Source organism: Rutidosis leptorrhynchoides, chromosome 6, assembly GCF_046630445.1.
Source record: "Rutidosis leptorrhynchoides isolate AG116_Rl617_1_P2 chromosome 6, CSIRO_AGI_Rlap_v1, whole genome shotgun sequence".
In the NCBI taxonomy this organism is placed as follows: Eukaryota; Viridiplantae; Streptophyta; class Magnoliopsida; order Asterales; family Asteraceae; genus Rutidosis; species Rutidosis leptorrhynchoides.
In genome coordinates this window covers 4412140-4433119 of record NC_092338.1, presented here as the reverse complement: position 1 = coordinate 4433119, position 20980 = coordinate 4412140, and the positions used below count along the sequence as shown (strand labels likewise).

At 35.5% G+C, this 20980-nt stretch overlaps 1 protein-coding gene across 1 annotated transcript; it reads right to left on the bottom strand.

Annotated features, from left to right (window-relative positions):
• Positions 1-454: 454 nt before the first annotated feature.
• Positions 455-2948, bottom strand: LOC139851492 (protein CYPRO4). The gene is made up of 2 exons (XM_071840557.1): positions 1212-2948; positions 455-1019 (listed from the first exon to the last, which is right to left on the bottom strand). Exons 1-2 carry the CDS (start codon positions 2820-2822, stop codon positions 720-722), a joined length of 1911 nt encoding a protein of 636 aa, XP_071696658.1. The 5' UTR covers positions 2823-2948; the 3' UTR covers positions 455-719.
• Between the last annotated feature and the right edge of the window lie 18032 nt (positions 2949-20980).

Genomic DNA, 20980 nt, shown 5'->3' with positions numbered 1-20980 from the left:
ACGTAACAAAGGTTTGCGTATTGCAAATTTTAGAGGCCGATAATGAAAATCAACAAGAAAACACGTCCGTTTATTTATTAGGAAACCACGTAATTACATAAGTAGTTGTTGTTGGGGAGAATAATTTTACACCAAAGTGAATATAAAACCAACAAATTTGTGTGTTACTTGTTACAACTTACTAATCCCTTTCACTTTTTGTATCACACTATTGATCCAATTCAATTTGATGATCAAACTTTCAACTTTCAAGCACAAATTCTCCAGTCTATGTAGCAACATAATAAAAATATATATTAGCCGCAAGAACATGTCATTCTCACCAAGATTTTTTAACTGTCAGTTCCAAATAATTTGCATCTGCTGGTGCATGCATATATGATTATCCTATGTTTATTACTAACAGTAACTAAGCTCAAAGCTTAGCCGATTGTTGACTAAAACTCGGATCATGCAGGGGTTCAGTGATAAACTTCATCTAACAAGCAACAAAATACAGAAGAAAAACATACGACAATTAACAAGCAACCCATAATAGTTTCTTCAACTGCACAAACAAGACCTACTTCAATCATTCGCTCACTCTTTGCAAAGTCAATTTTCATTCTACAGTAAAAAAAAACAGAGAAAAAAAAAACCCATACCACTTTACATCACTGTCAACAAATAAAGACACACGTGCAAACAATTATCATGTAGATCGAGATGGCAAGGAATAACTATCGGCGTTTTCCTTTTCCATCAGACATGCTGAACGAGGTGACTTTCATTGGAGTAGCCACCACCAAAGGCGCTTCAGGGGAGTCGCTAACAGCAGCAGCATACTTGTCATGCATAAACCGACTTTCTATTATCGATTCATCTTTTGTCATAAGCTTGTAACAATAACAACTCTTTAGCCCTTGCTGATTCCTGTAGCATTCATGTCCACTATTCTTCACCTGCTGGAAGTCCCAAATAACACTGAACTTGCCCACTGTTGCCACCAAGTGACGCTCTTGTTTTCCGCTTTCAGTCACCTGAACACACACAAACAAAATATTCTTTTTATATAACAGGCACAAAGAAAAACATATGAAGAATTCGTCAACACCAAGCTCCTATCTACTTATGTCAGTTGATTTACATCAAGTTATCTGGAAAAAGTTGTATATACACTTCAATACAAAATCAAAACTACTTTGTTAATATAAATTTATAAGAAAACTTACCCATGAAAATCTGCCACTGTGGAACTTATTCTGCTTCCCAGCTGTATGAGAATCCACAGGGGTCAACTTCAGCAGTCTCGGAGCTGGAATTTTACTGCCCATACGACCACTAAACCCTGTTTTCGTCTTCCCATCTTTATCAGTGAACAGAGTACAAATCAAAATCAGATAGGTATCAGTGGTACCCAATATCCACTTTCCATCGTATGTCACATCCACATGAGTAATTGGCGAACCAAGCCCAGGAAACGCAGTCTTGGCCTGCCTCATTGAAGTTGTGGAGTACAACCGGATCTTCCCATCCAACGAACCAACCACAATTGAGCCATCACCGGTGGTGGCAAAGCATTGGAAATTTGTTCCCCTAGAGAACTGGTGCCCTTTGGTCCAATTTAGAACTGGAGAATTACTCTGAACCATCCCTCTCCTGTCTCTCATATCCCATTGAGACAACCTATTATCATCCAACCCCAAAAAGGTAGATTCAGAAGGATCCAACTGTGAACCCTTGGTATCGTTGGTAATATCCCTCATAGTAATATCAGTTCCATCCTTTTCAAATTTCCATTCTGTTACAATCTTCCCTGTTTCTATATCCAGTTGGTTTACACCAGTTGAATGAGGCGTTCCTTCTTTTAAAGGAGACATAAGTAGCATATTAGTCTCACCCCTCATCAACAAAGCTTTTTGAGGCGTTAAACTCGAATTTCCACTACTCGCACTACCACCAAACCTACTCTTATTGCCATTATCAAATTTAACATAAACCCCTTTCCCATGAATCCCATGACTAAAATTCTTCACAACCTGCACACCTGTATCGTTAACCAAAAAACTATTATCCAACGCACCTAATGCCAAACTCTGTATCCCACCATCAGAAGCAGCTTCCTCGAACTCCTCTAACAAATCATTAGCCCTAGCCTTAGCCCTTACCGGTGTCTTCCACACCTCATCATCCTCCTTCTCCCACATCGTATCATCCGCAACCTCCGGTTTCGCCCAGCCCATAAAATCCTTACCATAAACCTTCAACTTATTGTCATCACTAGCCTTCAAACCATGCACATTTTCAAACAAGCAGTCTTGAAACTTTGTCACAAACTCACGGTAATCCTCATCTCTCATAAACTTAATAGCCCATACTCCACTATCTACAAAATCAACACGACGCTGATCCCCGAACATTTTCAATTGCAAATCAATAGAAACCCTAGCCTTAATCTTACTTCCTACTTTCAATACCCAAATTCCTACGGTATTATCATCATCTTCATCAAATTCATCATCATTTTCATCAATTTTAACAAATTTATAAGTAGTAATTTTATCAGAAACTATCCATTTAGCTTTAGGGGTGTTACCGCCAATATGAAGGTACAGTTTCACCGCGTTCTTCAGAGTAGGGTTTTGTTGTACGGACGAGTATTTCAGTTTTAACGCTTTCAACTTGGAATCAATGTCATCGACTGAATTAACCGGCACCGTTGATTTATGTTCTTGTTGTGCGTCTTCGTAATTATCATCATCTGACTCTGATTGATCGTCTCGCTCTTCGTAATCATCGGAATCAGAGAGATCAAGTCCTTCACGACTGTGTGAACCACCCATGATCACTGATGAAATTGATCAGGAGTTGTTTTTCGGTTACCAGGAAATTGATCAGAAAAATGATTGATTTAATTATTGTTGAAATCAAGGAAATAGTTTGCACAGAATTAGTGTGGGGTTTGAATGTGATTTGGAGTAGGTATTTATATCCGTGTGTGCTTTAATCAGACGCGTACACGTCATGCTGGTTACTTATGAGTAAAGCAAAGTTTTGCCGACGTTGGCCAAGACCACGGATATAGTTAACGGTGTACTATTTTGTTATTAAGGTGACATGGTAATGATGGGAATGAAAAAAGTAAAACCGATCATGTGGCGGTTTCACACCGACCAGTCTCGCGGTCAACATGTAAGAGAAAAATTATGTAATTCATGTTTAAAAAGAGGGAGGTGATACTCACACACCCAGTTTTGATCCATACACACTTTTTACCATATAACTTACAATTATATCCTTATGTTTGTCTAGAAAGTTGAACGTCTATTATTGTAAGTAAAAGTATAATAGTAACTTAGGTGTGTATGGATCAAAAATGAGTGTGTGACCACTAGGCTACCATCGCGAAGACTTTTGTAGTAAGGGGCGTTTGTTGGCACAATTGTAGAAAGTTTGTGAGTGATGTATTAAAATTGAGGGATGATTCTCACACACACTTTTTTGATCCTCACACACCAATTGAGTATTATTAAAAGAGTAAAAGGTTAAAATAGGTGTGTGAGGATCAAAAAAGTGTGTGTGAGAATCATCCCCCATTAAAATTTGATTGGTAGTTGATAGTTAAATAATAAAAAGTGGGACATAGATAACCCCCAATAATCAACACTTCACACCTCACCCTCTTTCCCCTTTTCTATTAAGTTTCACATCGACCAACGTCTCAACCAAAATCGCCCACAAACGCTCCATTACAGACGTTTGTAGGGCGTTTGTCTTGCCACTTAGGCGCAGGTGAGAAACAAATGATGCGTATTCATGGTCTAAGAGTAAAACCATTCTTATTTGCGACCACTTAAATGAGTTGAGTTAATCATGAACTATTTAAATTTGATTCGTAAAAGCTTGATTAGAATAGAGCTTAAACGAATCGTTTAAGCTCGTTTGCTATTTGTTAGAGTGTGTACATCAAGCTCGTGTGCTATTTATTAGAGCTTTTACGAAACGATTCGTTTAATTTTGATCGGAGCTTTTACGAAACGATTCGTCTAATTTTGATCGGAGCTTTTCACATAACATAATAAATGGCTATGTGAGAAGCTTTGATCAGAATTAATTCTTTAATCATATTAATCAAATGCTAGCAAACGTTGTCCTGACATATTTTTATCTTCATGTCATATTAACCGTACTATGAAATATTGAAATGCAACAAATATAATAAACGAGTGAATGGAGAAATTGAATAACCGTATTAGACCACTGACGTTAGAGACAAATGAAGTACTTTTTGGTGATGTGACAAGGTTAGTATTTGACCTTCGTTAAAGTTTTTGTGTCAAATATTATTGGTGTGATGTGGTAAAATCTGATTGGAAGTGGGATGAGAAAAAATAAATTAATAACAACAAAAAAAAAATCACGATTGGTGGTCTTAGAGCAATGGGAGTGGGGGATGTCACTTACCCCGTCCCCTCTTTCGTCTCCAGTCACCCCACTCCCTCCCCACTTCACCTTGTTCCGTCGCGGGTCTGTCAGTCTGTAACAACCCGTCCTTATCCCCCTGGACGAAGTCATCAACATCTGGTCCCATTGCGATGATCGACTCCAAGTAATGTCCTTAAAATGAGCAAATGCACAGCGGAAGACTTAATTCGTACCTGAGAATAAACATGCTTAAAAGTGTCAACCAAAAGGTTGGTGAGTTCATAGGTTTATCGTAATAATCATTTCAATATGTTAATAGACCACAAGATTTCATATACATAAACGTTTTAATAATAATATTCTAAGTGGTTGAGCACTTGGTAACCATACTTAACATTTAATCAACGTCGCATATTCTCTTTATTATGAAATCTCACTACACCGTACCAAGTGTAGTCACGAAACGAAGTACTGTGCAACCGTTGAATACTGGTCGTCCAGTCCGGTTGGGGTTGTCAGGCCCGATAGATCTATCAACAGGATTCGCGTTTACAATACCCATGTAAATAGTAGTTACCAAGCTACAGGGAAATATGTCAGTGGTACAACTCAACGTAGAATATATTTTTAAGTACTTGTGTCTATTTCGTAAACATTTATAATAGCAACGCATGTATTCTCAGCCCAAAAATATATATTGCAATAGCAATTAAAAAGGGAGCAAATGAAACTCACCATACAATATTTTGTAGTAAAAATATTCATACGACGATACTGAACAATGCGGGGTTGGTCTTGAATTCAAGAACCTATATCAATTATGTATATATATTAACACATATTACTTAATCAACTAAATTTATTTATATTTTATAATATGTTAAGATTATTATTATTATATATATTTAATTACATTATTGCTTTCAATATCAATACTAATATATTAGTATATTAAAAACATATTATTATGTATCATTAGTTTTCTGGTAATATATTTCTACATAGATATCATTAGTTTGCTAAAATAATACTAGAATAATAATAATTTTGATATAAAAAAAATGATAATAATAATGATTAAAAATAATAATAATGTTAATAATAATAATAATAATAATAATAATAATAATAATAATAATAATAATGTTTAAAAGTAGTAATAATCATAATAATAATAATAATAATAATAATAATAATAATAATAATAATAATAATAATAATAATAATAATAATAATAATAATAATGATAATTAGAATTAATTATACCTTAAATAACAAATCCATTACTATTAAAAGGAGTCGAAGGAAGATAGCCCAAATGTGTTGTTATATGAATTTCCCAAAGTAGCCCATGATTTACTTTGGCCCAACCAGCTCAGATTTTTACAACAGCCCAATCTTTTACCAAATCCATTACTTGTTTATTTAATCCCATCGTGGTTGTGGTGGGCTGTAGGGTTCGAACGACCAACAGAAGACGACATAAACCGAATGACTTTTCATTATCGTTCTTTTTGATTCGTTTACCCGGTTCATTATCATCGTGATTCATCCCCACATAAAATCACGATTCATCGTTCATGGTTTTCTTTATATAATCAACAACGGCAGTGACAATCTAATTGAGTTTCAAGCTTTTGGTTTAATTGTTTGAAATAGAAAAGAAGGACGTAGCAAACGAATCACGAATCAAATTGGGTTTGGTGTGGTGATGTTTGAATAAGAAGGTCAACAAACAGTCGGTAATCACGATCATCATCTTTATCGAGTGATCATCATCATATCAATCATCATCGTTCATCTTCATTAAGCATCACCCTTTTCTCGTTGTGTATCACTTTTAGAAAACCGAAGTAAAACAGCCGCTGTAACAGCGAGCAGAAACAGAAACACTGCAGTAGCAGTTGCAGTCGATCATTATCATCCTTTCGCTAAACAGGAGGAGTAAAAGTGGTATTGGTGGCGACGGTTTGAAACAGAGAACAGGTACAGCAAAAATATAAACAAATAAGATGGTGGTTGTGGGTTTTATTTGATCAAAAATAGAAACAAGGAAACAGCGAGTAATAGCAACAAAAGATATCATCTTCATCACATCGTCATCACCTTCACTGATCATTTAGTGGGTGTTGGTGTTTCTCGGACTAGCATAGGAGAGAGAGATAGATGAGAGAGTTTGGGAGAGGAGTGATGGCGGTACTTGGTGGTGGAGGTCACGATGGTGATGGTTGTAGTGGTTGTGTTAAAGTGATGACGGTGGAAGTGGTGGTAGTTAAATGGTTGTCGTGGATTATTGGAGAAGGAGTAACATAAGTGGGTTTGTCAATGGTGATCATAGGGTGGTTGCCGGTTTTTGGTGTCATAGTCGCCGGTGGTTTGATGGTGGCGGAGATGATACAGGGTGGCGGTGGAAGGTTTGGAGATGGTGATGATTAAACTATCTCTATGCCTTGTATATGTATTATATATATATATATATATATATATATATATATATATATATATATATATATTAGGTATATATTAGGTAGTTGTTGATAAATTGAAAAGCAATCACGGTGAAATGTAATATTATAATAAATATTAACTTAAACGTGTGATCTTTAATATTAGTACTGCCGACAGTTTTCCGGGGAATATATCGTATTCCGTTGTGAATCAGTGACGGATAAAAAGTCCTCTGAAAAATCTCATATTTTTAAATTAAATGTCTTTATTTATTTCAGTCATTATGGTATAAAATTTGATCATTAATTTATAAATAAAAATTACATCAATCGTCCCTCTCATTTATGGGTAAAATATAAAAAGTGTTAAAACTTAACAAATAGTTCCTAAATACATTTTAAATAAGCCTAAAATTTATAGAACTCATTTTCGAATCACCGTTTATTTTAAAATAATATTAGTTCGTATTTTACTCATATAATATCCATCAAATGTTAATTAAGTGAAATTAGTCATTTACTAAATAGATTCAAAATCGCAAAATATATATTTAATATACATTATTTATATATAGACATGTTTTTAAATAATAATTATCATAGTATCATAATTACATTTAATAAGAACAATATATAATATTTCAGATTAATATATATAAATATATATATACACACACATATCTATCTACAATTAAAGGTTCGTGAATCGTCGGGAATAGTCGAAGTTAAATGAATATAAGAAACAGCTCAAAATTTTTGAGACTCAACTATACAGACTTTTCTTATCGTGACAAAATATATAAAGATTAAAGTTTAAATTTAGTCAGAAATTCCCGGGTCGTCACACAGTCGCCTCGGCGACGCAAAATACACCCTGAATAAAAAATAAAAATAAAAAATACAACCGTTGCATTTGTAACATCCCGCGTTTTTCCGTTAAATTTATTTTAACACCGTCTTTTTTTTTATATAATATCTTTCGTTATTCAAATTTGTATCTTTCGTTAACTAACGTTCATAATATTCTCGTTATCTAATTATAAAGTCATCCGTTACTCGAACGTTTTTAAAATATTCGTTGGGTTAATTCCCGCACCCGCTTTGAAACTCGAGGGACCGAGATTGCCAAATGGGCAAACTAGTTGACTAGGTCAACTAGTCAACCCACTTACCACATCCATTCATTTCATCTCCACCTCCCACCTTCATCCTCCTCTTTCTCTCTACTTCCCATTTTTGAACTCAAAACCCTCAAACATAAAATCATCATCTAAATCCGATTGGAGAATCAAACATCAAAACAAAATACATATTTGGAATCCTCTCTTCATCCTCTTCAATTTGATACCAACTTCATCTCATTTGGGTCAAGACTAGCTTTGTCTTTGCACGCGTCTACTTGTTGAAGTACTTTATTAACTCTTGCACTCAAGGTGAGATCATAGTCCCACTTTTACTCTTTTTGAACTTATATTTGGGATGAGAAAACATAAACGATTCTTTTGAACTAAGTGAACACAAGAACGGGAAAACAAACATTCTACATACGAGTTTAGAACAAAAAGCCTCAATTCGATTATCATTAGTTACACTTGCCGGGTGTAAGCGAGAACTTATGTTATATGGCCATATGGGTTGATGTAACGACCCGCATTTTTTTCGATCATACTATATTTATAAGATTAATATTTACATAAATTAAACCTTGCCAACATGATAAGCAATCCAAATTGTCGAGACTTATATTTCCGAAAAGAGTTTTACACAACGTTTGACCGTCTAGTTTGACCGATGATATCACGAACTATACAATATATGATAATTATACGTTTGTGTATATAAACGTATATATACATATTTAACATGATTAATAAATGTTTTAATATCTCATTTTGTATTAATAACAACAAGTTATAAGTATATTTTGAAACTACTAACTTAAGTTTTCAAAACGATAACAATACGTAACGTTATTTGACATATATACTTAAGACTTATAATGTTATATATATATTGTATAAGTAATGTATTTAATTACTTTTAAAGAACTTAAATACATAAAACCATATAAGTGTGTTCACAAAAGATAGCTATATTTGAATCCTCATTTCATTTTTCACAAAATTTCTATACGTATACCTAGAGTATTTGTACTCGTATCATACCTAGCTCCTATACGTATTTACTAATAGTAAATACACATCAAAATCACCACCTAACCAGCCATTATTCATGCCCTTAGAGCTAGGTAATTACTTTTGTATGATTGCAAGACTAATTAGCAAGATTACAAACTAAAATTTGTCCATGTATGCCCATGAAACACGTTTTTTATGGTGTATATATGTATCATCATTTTAGTTCATTTTTACTTCCATTCTCTAGCTAAAAACACACACACATTCAAGAGTCTTAAACTCCATAACAATCCAGCAACTTACCTTGAAGATCTAGCTTCAAAAACCATACTAAAACACCATAAGAAAACCATACAAAAACACTTCAAGAAAACCCTCCAAGAACACCAACTTACTTCCAATCTTTCATCCACTTCTATCACCCTTTTGATTCTAGCTTCTTACTTCTCTTTTACAGCAACTTCATCCAAGGAACTTGAGGTAGAATCTATGTTCATAACCTTATTCGATTCATATATATATATAGCTATCATATTTTGTGGTATACAAGTTTAACAACAAGAACATAGTTTGAATGTTTTCAAACTTGTTTGCAAACTAAATAGATCCTTCTAACTTAACTTTTAAAATACTTCAAGACCTGTAATATAACTTATGTATATGTTAATTTAACAAGGTAAAACTTGGTTTTTCAAAGTATAAGTATTTTTAGAAAAATGGTCATTAAATGATTTTGTTGTAACAAAAATGTTTAACTTCATATGTTTCACTAATGTTTCACTTATGCCGTATGATTTTGAATACAAACCAAGGTATTTACAGTTCATAGTCTTAAAGAAGAACTCGATCCAAGAAGATGGCAATTTGAATCAACGAAAACGGATTTGTAACGAAGAAACTATGACCGAAACAAAATTGGTTATCCTAGATCATTTCAACTACGGGATCAATTGGAAAAAAATGATATAAATCACATATTTCTAAGATAACATGATATTTTATATATATGTACTTACAATTCAATTTTATATGGTTCAGGATCACCCGTAAACAACACGAGAAGATTAATCATAAGATCCCATGATTGTACGCAACACGTCATTTGACAACACCGGTACTTTATGTACGCAACACGTCATTTGACAACACCGGTACCATGGGTCAAGATTAATCTCGACCAATACATATACGATGGGGTTTTATTTATTTCGTTGGGGGTTTTGTTTATTGCGGGTATATTAAACATCTAAAAATGAACCATTAAAAAAAATTGAATTGCTAACCTCGGAATGCTAACTACGGACTAAGGAAATATTCAAAATATTAAAAGTATAACAAGTATATATATATATAACGTTTGTTTTAAAATGAAAACATATTGATATATTATATATGGATAGGTTCGTGATATCAACCGGAAGACCGAGTCAAATTATTTATATCATCAAGACAAGAGTGAGTATATAGTCCCACTTTTAAACTCTAAATATTTCGGGATGAGAATACATGTATTTTATGTTTTACGATATGGACACAAGTAACTGAAAAATATGTTCTACGTTGAGTTGTACCACTGGCATACTTCCCTGTAGCTTGGTAACTAATATTTACAGCGGTATTGTAAACGCGAATCCTGTTGATAGATCTATCGGGCCTGACAACCCCAACCGGACTGGACGACCAGTATTCAACGGTTGCACAGTACTTCGTTTCGTGACTACACTTGGTACGGTGTAGTAAGATTTCATAATAAAGGGAATATGCGACGTGATTAAATGTTAAGTATGGTTACCAAGTGCTCAACCACTTAGAATATTTTTATTGAAATGTTTATATACGAAATCTTGTGGTCTATATATATATATATATTGCTGCGCACTAAACCTATATCTCACCAACTTTATGTTGACGTTTTTAAACATGTTTATTCTCAGGTGATAATTAAAGCTTCCGCTGCATTATGTTGAATCTAAGCAGGATCATGCGTACTCATATTTGTGTCAAAAATAAAACTGCATATCCGAGGACGTGTGTTGTAAAATATGCTAGAAATCGTGTTGTTATTATCATTTGTAAAGTTTGTAAGTCGAAGATTATCGTTAAACGATAATCATCTTTTTATTGTCTAAAGCTTGTAACAAAAATAATGGTTTGGTTTGTAATGTATAATATATGCAGTTTTCCTTTTTAAAAATGTCGCATATAGAGGTCAATACCTCGCAATGAAATCATACGTTATCTAACACGTTCTTATGGTTAAGGACGGGTTATGACATGTGGTATCAGAGCGTTGGTCTTAGCGAACCAGGTCTGCATTAGTGTGTCTAATCGAGAAGCCGTTAGGATACATTAGTAAGTCTGGACTTTGACCGGGTCTGATTTAAAAAAAAAAAACCATTGCTTATCACTGTTGGTTAAAATTTATATGTAAATATTATATAAGTACTAATGGGTTAGTTGTTGTGTGATAGATGTCGAGCACAAAAATTGTTATCACAATCAACGACTCCGAATCAGAATCTTCAGATGGCGTTCCAGTCATTAACCTGTCCGATGACGAAAATGATATCCTTGGGGAAGACTCACAAATTCCGGATGAACCAACTATAGAGAACCCGGAAAGTGAACCCGAGGAGGAAAGTGAACCCGAGGAGGAAAGTGAACCCGAGGAGGAAAGTGAACCCGAGGAGGAAAGTGAACCCGAGGAGGAAAGTGAACCCGAGGAAGAAATACAGGAAATTACAAAAGACGAGTTCGAACTAGGAAAGAAACGAAAGGCTAATGAATTAGAAAATCCAAATCCCGAGTTTAATGAGAATGATGTGGCACCAATTCCACTCAACACTACCACCCCTATTCCCGCTATTCCTATTCGTTCTGTCCCGGCATCCAGTTCTTCAGTCCCACAGCCAAAATATAGGCAGACAGTTAGGATAAGCGTTAAGCAAATCTTTGTGTCTAAACGTCCTAGAAAATAGATCAAACGATGCGCTGCTGTGTCAAACCATGGAACCGAATAATGTTTTGTATAATATTAATAGTGTGGTTTGCTTAATGTTCGATGTAAGATAAGCATATGTAAAATATTGAAGTATGAAATGCAATAATTTTCCATGGTTAAGTATTATTTAGATTGTAGTAATTGATTCTGTACTAAGCTATTAAGTATGAACATTAACGGGTAGGTACTACCCAAGATATAATTATAAAACGCTAATAAGAAGAAAAGGCTTTTATAATAATACCTAGTTCATATTATTAATAAGCTATAATGTACTATAAATACACACTACATCTATAATAATCCATGTGAATAATTATTTTCTTTCATTAGGAAATGGCGCGATTGAATCGAATGACGGAACAAGAACTCGAGGAACTCATCAACCAGCGAGTGAACGACAGAATGTTATGGGTTGAGGCTGCAAGAGCTGCTGCAGTTAATCCAAATCCTCGTGTAGGATGCTCCTACAAGACGTTTCAAGCTTGCAAGCCATCATCATTCAGTGGAACGGAAGGACCTATCGGTTTAACCCGATGGATAGAAAAGATGGAGACGGTGTTCAAAATCAGCGGTTGTGATGAAAAAGACATGACCAAGTTTGCATCGTGCACTTTACAAGATAGTGCACTCACATGGTGGAAGAATTATGTGAAGGCGGTAGGAGGAGATGTAGCTTATGATACTCCATGGGAAGAATTCAAAGCAATGATAATCACCGAGTATTGTCCAAGGAATGAGGTTATTAAGTTAGAAGATGAGTTACGAAGTTTGAAGGTGGTTGGTACTGAAATCACCAACTACAATCAGCGATTCATGGAATTGGTTTTACTATGTCCTGAATTGGTTCCAACCGAAGCACGGAAGATTGAAATGTACAAAGGTGGTTTGCCCAAAAAGGTCAAGGCAAACGTTACAGCATCGAAACCTAAGACAATTCATGAAGCTATAACCATGGCGAACGAGTTAATGGATCAGGTCATTCTGGATAAGAAAGCATTCACTACTGAGGTGAAGGTATCGAGTAACAAAAGGAAGTGGAACGGAAATTATGATCGAGGTTACCAACAGCAATCTTTTAAGAAACCAGAAACCCCGAAAGGTGCGGGTAGCGGTTCAGGCTTTGGTTACAAAGGACAAAGTCCTTTATGCAACCGTTGTCACAAACATCACTTTGGTTACTGTAGTGTGTTGTGCACCAAATGCAATCGACAGGGACATCTTGCTGAAGATTGTAAGGCTCTCGTTACAAATGCAAATGGTAACAAGACTCCTGCCACCAACGCAAATAGAACTGCTTTGGCTAACATTACTTGTTTTGGGTGTGGAAAACAAGGTCACTATAAGAGCCAGTGCTCGAATCAGAATGGTGAACCTGCACGTGGAAGAGCGTTTGTTATTAATGCTAGAGAGGCACGAGAAGACCCGGAGCTTGTTACGGGTACGTTTACCATTAATAACTTATCAGCATCTATTTTATTTGATACTGGCGCCGATAGAAGTTACGTGTGTATAAATTTTTACACTAAATTGAATTGTTCATCATTACCTCTAGATGCTAAGTACATGATTGAGTTAGCTAATGGTAAACTAATTAAAGCCGATAAAATTTGTCGTGATTGTGAAATAAATCTAGCCGGAGAAACGTTTAAAATCGACTTAATACCCGTAGAATTAGGAGGTTTTGATGTAATAGTCGGCATGGACTGGATGTCCAAAATAGGAGCGGAAGTTGTTTGTGCCAAGAAGGCAATTCGTATTCCTGGTAAGGATAAAATACCGGTGATGATTTATGGAGAGAAGGGTAATTCAAAGCTAAAACTCATTAGCTGTTTTAAAGCCAAGAAGTGTTTAGAAAAGGGATGTTACGCTATTTTAGCACATGTTAATAAAGTCGAAAAGAAAGAAAAGTGCATCAACGACGTGCCTGTGGCAAGAGATTTTCCTGAAGTTTTTCCGGAAGAATTGCCGGGATTACCTCCATTTAGATCGGTAGAATTTCAAATAGATTTAGTACCAGGAGCTGCACCAGTGGCTCTTGCTCCATATAGACTTGCACCGTCCGAGTTAAAAGAACTTCAAAGTCAGTTAAAAGAATTACTGGACCGTGGATTCATACGACCGAGTACTTCACCGTGGGGAGCTCCAATTTTGTTTGTTAAGAAGAAAGATGGATCTTTTAGGATGTGTATAGACTATCGTGAATTAAATAAGTTAACTATCAAGAATCGGTATCCACTACCGAGAATTGATGACTTATTTGATCAATTGCAAGGATCATGTGTTTATTCAAAAATCGACTTAAGATCGGGCTATCATCAACTACGCGTCAAAGAAGAGGACATTCCGAAAACTGCTTTTCGGACACGTTATGGTCATTACGAATTTTTGGTTATGCCGTTTGGATTGACGAATGCGCCAGCTGTATTCATGGACCTCATGAATCGAGTTTGTAGTCCGTATTTAGATAAGTTTGTTATCGTTTTCATTGATGATATTCTTATCTATTCCAAGAGTGAGCAAGAGCATGAAAAGCATTTAAGGTTGATATTGGAGTTGTTAAGAAAAGAACAGCTATATGCTAAATTTTCTAAGTGTGCTTTTTGGTTGAAAGAAGTGCAATTTCTTGGCCATGTTGTTAATAGCGAAGGAATTCAGGTTGATCCAGCAAAAACTGAAGCTATTGAAAAATGGGAGACTCCTAAGACACCAATGCAGATACGCCAATTTTTGGGTTTAGCCGGTTATTATAGAAGGTTTATTCAAGATTTTTCCCGAATAGCTAAGCCGTTGACAGCGTTAACGCAAAAAGGGAAGAAATATGAATGGACCTCGGAGCAGGAGAACGCATTTCAAATACTGAAGAAGAAGTTAACTACGGCGCCTATTTTATCGTTACCAGAAGGGAACGATGATTTTGAAATATATTGTGACGCTTCGCGACAAGGTTTTGGTTGTGTTCTTATGCAACGAAAGAAAGTAATTGCATTTGCATCCCGACAATTGAAGATTCACGAGCGGAATTATACGACGCATGATCTAGAATTGGGAGCAGTCGTGTTTGCATTGAAGATGTGGAGACACTACTTGTATGGGGTTAAATTCACTGTGTTTACTGATCATAAAAGCCTTCAACATATTTTTGATCAGAAACAATTGAACATGAGGCAACGTAGGTGGGTCGAGTTAATAAACGACTATGATTGTGAAATTCGTTATCATCCCGGGAAGGCGAATGTGGTGGCTGATGCTTTAAGCAGAAAAGAACGAGAACCAATTCGAGTACGAGCGATGAACATAAAAATTCGCATGAATCTCAACTCACAAATCAAAGAAGTTCAACGAGAAGCACTTACTAAAGAAAATATAGGAAATGAAATAATGAAGAAGTATGCGAAGCAACTCGTTATGCGGGAAGATGGAATTCGATATTTTGCAAATCGTATTTGGGTACCGAAGTTGGGTGGATTAAGGAAGTTGATATTGAACGAGGCACATAAGACAAGATATTCGATACATCCTGGAGTTGGAAAGATGTACCAAGATCTTAAGACGCATTATTGGTGGCCTAATTTAAAAACAGACGTTGCAACATACGTTGGGGAGTGTTTAACTTGTTCCAAGGTTAAAGCAGAACACCAGAAGCCGTCAGGGTTACTTCAACAACCAGAAATTCCAGAATGGAAATGGGACGGTATTACCATGGATTTCATCACGAAGTTACCAAAGACTGCCTGGGGATACGACACCATTTGGGTGATTGTTGATCGTCTCACCAAGTCTGCACATTTCTTACCTATAAAGGAAACGGATCGAATGGAGAAACTATTACGATTGTATATAAAAGAAGTTGTTTCAAGGCATGGAATACCTATTTCCATTATATCCGATCGTGATAGTAGATTTACTTCAAAATTTTGGCAATCACTACAGGAGGCACTAGGAACTCGGTTGGATATGAGTACCGCATATCATCCACAAACCGATGGACAGAGTGAAAGAACGATTCAGACTCTCGAAGACATGCTCAGGGCATGTGTGATCGATTTTGGAAACGGATGGGATAAATATCTACCGTTAGCAGAATTCTCGTATAATAATAGTTATCATGCGAGCATTGGAGCTGCGCCATTCGAAGCATTGTACGGAAGGAAGTGTAGATCTCCTATCTGTTGGAATGAAGTAGGAGATCGACATTTAACTGGTCCCGAGATCATACATGAAACGACTGAGAAGATAGTGCAAATCAAGGAGAGATTGAAAACAGCCCGTAGTCGCCAAAAGAGCTACGCCGATGTTCGAAGGAAACCATTAGAGTTTCAGGTCGGGGACATGGTTATGCTAAAGGTGTCACCTTGGAAAGGTGTAATACGTTTCGGCAAAAGGGGTAAACTGAACCCAAGATACGTAGGCCCGTTTAAGATCATCGAACGCATTGGACCGGTAGCTTATCGACTCGAGTTACCACAACAACTCGCCGGAGTACATAATACCTTTCACGTCTCAAACCTTAAGAAGTGTCTTGCAAAGGAAGACCTCACCATTCCTCTTGAAGAAATTCATGTCGACGAGAAACTACAATTCGTCGAAGAACCAATCGAAATCATGGACCGTGAAGTTAAACAACTCAAACAGAGTAATATACCGATTGTTAAGGTTCGTTGGAATGCTAGAAGAGGTCCCGAGTTTACTTGGGAACGAGAGGATCAGATGAAGCAAAAGTATCCACACTTGTTTCTCGATGACGCAAAATAGGTACAATTTTAAAATTTCGGGACGAAATTTATTTAACGGGGAGGTAATGTAACGACCCGCATTTTTTCGATCATACTATATTTATAAGATTAATATTTACATAAATTAAACCTTGCCAACATGATAAGCAATCCAAATTGTCGAGACTTATATTTCCGAAAAGAGTTTTACACAACGTTTGACCGTCTAGTTTGACCGATGATATCACGAACTATACAATATATGATAATTATACGTTTGTGTATATAAACGTATATATACATATTTAACATGATTAATAAATGTTTTAATATCTCATTTTGTATTAATAACAACAAGTTATAAGTATATTTTGAAACTACTAACTTAAGTTTTCAAAACGATAACAATACGTAACGTTATTTGACATATATACTTAAGACTTATAATGTTATATATATATTGTATAAGTAATGTATTTAATTACTTTTAAAGAACTTAAATACATAAAACCATATAAGTGTGTTCACAAAAGATAGCTATATTTGAATCCTCATTTCATTTTTCACAAAATTTCTATACGTATACCTAGAGTATTTGTACTCGTATCATACCTAGCTCCTATACGTATTTACTAATAGTAAATACACATCAAAATCACCACCTAACCAGCCATTATTCATGCCCTTAGAGCTAGGTAATTACTTTTGTATGATTGCAAGACTAATTAGCAAGATTACAAACTAAAATTTGTCCATGTATGCCCATGAAACACGTTTTTTATGGTGTATATATGTATCATCATTTTAGTTCATTTTTACTTCCATTCTCTAGCTAAAAACACACACACATTCAAGAGTCTTAAACTCCATAACAATCCAGCAACTTACCTTGAAGATCTAGCTTCAAAAACCATACTAAAACACCATAAGAAAACCATACAAAAACACTTCAAGAAAACCCTCCAAGAACACCAACTTACTTCCAATCTTTCATCCACTTCTATCACCCTTTTGATTCTAGCTTCTTACTTCTCTTTTACAGCAACTTCATCCAAGGAACTTGAGGTAGAATCTATGTTCATAACCTTATTCGATTCATATATATATAGCTATCATATTTTGTGGTATACAAGTTTAACAACAAGAACATAGTTTGAATGTTTTCAAACTTGTTTGCAAACTAAATAGATCCTTCTAACTTAACTTTTAAAATACTTCAAGACCTGTAATATAACTTATGTATATGTTAATTTAACAAGGTAAAACTTGGTTTTTCAAAGTATAAGTATTTTTAGAAAAATGGTCATTAAATGATTTTGTTGTAACAAAAATGTTTAACTTCATATGTTTCACTAATGTTTCACTTATGCCGTATGATTTTGAATACAAACCAAGGTATTTACAGTTCATAGTCTTAAAGAAGAACTCGATCCAAGAAGATGGCAATTTGAATCAACGAAAACGGATTTGTAACGAAGAAACTATGACCGAAACAAAATTGGTTATCCTAGATCATTTCAACTACGGGATCAATTGGAAAAAAATGATATAAATCACATATTTCTAAGATAACATGATATTTTATATATATGTACTTACAATTCAATTTTATATGGTTCAGGATCACCCGTAAACAACACGAGAAGATTAATCATAAGATCCCATGATTGTACGCAACACGTCATTTGACAACACCGGTACTTTATGTACGCAACACGTCATTTGACAACACCGGTACCATGGGTCAAGATTAATCTCGACCAATACATATACGATGGGGTTTTATTTATTTCGTTGGGGGTTTTGTTTATTGCGGGTATATTAAACATCTAAAAATGAACCATTAAAAAAAATTGAATTGCTAACCTCGGAATGCTAACTACGGACTAAGGAAATATTCAAAATATTAAAAGTATAACAAGTATATATATATAACGTTTGTTTTAAAATGAAAACATATTGATATATTATATATGGATAGGTTCGTGATATCAACCGGAAGACCGAGTCAAATTATTTATATCATCAAGACAAGAGTGAGTATATAGTCCCACTTTTAAACTCTAAATATTTCGGGATGAGAATACATGTATTTTATGTTTTACGATATGGACACAAGTAACTGAAAAATATGTTCTACGTTGAGTTGTACCACTGGCATACTTCCCTGTAGCTTGGTAACTAATATTTACAGCGGTATTGTAAACGCGAATCCTGTTGATAGATCTATCGGGCCTGACAACCCCAACCGGACTGGACGACCAGTATTCAACGGTTGCACAGTACTTCGTTTCGTGACTACACTTGGTACGGTGTAGTAAGATTTCATAATAAAGGGAATATGCGACGTGATTAAATGTTAAGTATGGTTACCAAGTGCTCAACCACTTAGAATATTTTTATTGAAATGTTTATATACGAAATCTTGTGGTCTATATATATATATTGCTGCGCACTAAACCTATATCTCACCAACTTTATGTTGACGTTTTTAAACATGTTTATTCTCAGGTGATAATTAAAGCTTCCGCTGCATTATGTTGAATCTAAGCAGGATCATGCGTACTCATATTTGTGTCAAAAATAAAACTGCATATCCGAGGACGTGTGTTGTAAAATATGCTAGAAATCGTGTTGTTATTATCATTTGTAAAGTTTGTAAGTCGAAGATTATCGTTAAACGATAATCATCTTTTTATTGTCTAAAGCTTGTAACAAAAATAATGGTTTGGTTTGTAATGTATAATATATGCAGTTTTCCTTTTTAAAAATGTCGCATATAGAGGTCAATACCTCGCAATAAAATCATACGTTATCTAACACGTTCTTATGGTTAAGGACGGGTTATGACAGTTGACAACCCTCATCTTTGACGGTTCGCTACCGTCTACGGATGAAATATATTTTCGAGAATCAGTGTTTGTTCTAGCACTAAGTGATGGGGTATACAATGGAAGGAATGTTAAGCTTTGATAATTGGGTGCTCGTGAAACAAACTTTTGGAATGTATTACTATTATTTCATTGATGCAAATCTTGTGGTTCACTTGTACTTACTTACTTAAACCTATGATTTCACCAACGTTTTCGTTGACAGATTTCTATGTTTTTCTCAGGTCTTGCACGATATGTGAAACATGCTTCCGCTTACTATTTGATACTTGCATCCGATGTCGAGTATACATGCATTTCATGGAGCGTCTTTTGACTTTACTTTAAATCGTGTCGCCTAGATTTCAATCGTACTTATAACATTGTAACTTAACTTTTGGTTGAACAATTCTTGTAAACTTTGAAACAATCTTTAGTTTGAAATGAAGGCGACATATTTTGGTCAAACGTTATCTTAAAGACTTATAATCAGGTAATGGGACCCACGTAGCCGACGCCGTCACTTGACGATTTGTCGGGGTCGCTACAGGTGGTATCAGAGCCTTGGTTGTAGGGATTTAGAGTTCATTTGTGTCCACCCCGAGTCATAGGGTACATAGGTGAATCTAGACTACAACCGGCATATAGACTGAAGTAGGAATTATTTGACTAATTGTGCATTTATACTCGAACTCTTCTATCATATCTAACTCGTATTCGATCTTGATCTTACGTTGATAAATTTTGTTGATGCGCCACCTTGACTTTATGAAGTAATGTTAAATGCACATGAGAATCAGGGTAATATAATTTCCGGGATTATATTACGGTGATTCACATGGACGTTCCGACATTATGACATAGAGAATTTAAGGCGAGTCAAGGAAAATTTTCTCTTTATCCTTATTCCATATCACGGTTAGTATTGTTAAAAATACTAACCAACGATATTCTTGTCTCATGAAGGAACAATGGCTCACCAAGGTCAACACAATACTCCTCTCGAAACTCTAGAACAAGCTCTTCAACGAATGATAACCACCGCCGTGGGTACGGCCGTGGCCGATCACTTTTCCAACAACAACAATGGAGCCGGAAACTCAAACGAGGGATGCTCTTATAAAGCTTTCATGGGGTGCAAACCTCACACTTTTGATGGAACCGGGGGACCGGTTACTCTCACCCGATGGTTTGAACAAATGGAGACCGTTTTTAACACAAGCGGTTGTCGAGATCAAGATAAGGTCAAGTTTTCCACCCTCACTTTCACCGGTATTGCTCTCTCATGGTGGAACACGTATGTATAATTAGTGGGAAGCGATGAAGCCCACACACTCTCTTGGACCGAATTAAGAGAAAGAATGATCACCGAATACTTCCCGCGCGACGAGACTCGAAGGCTCGA

Coding starts and splice junctions, on each gene's coding strand:
- LOC139851492 (XM_071840557.1), bottom strand. CDS start 2,822: ATGGGTGGTTCACACAGTCGTGAAGGACTTGATCTCTCTGATTCCGAT. Junction 1,020..1,211: donor ACAGTGGCAGATTTTCATGG/GTAAGTTTTCTT, acceptor GTGTGTGTTCAG/GTGACTGAAAGCGGAAAACA.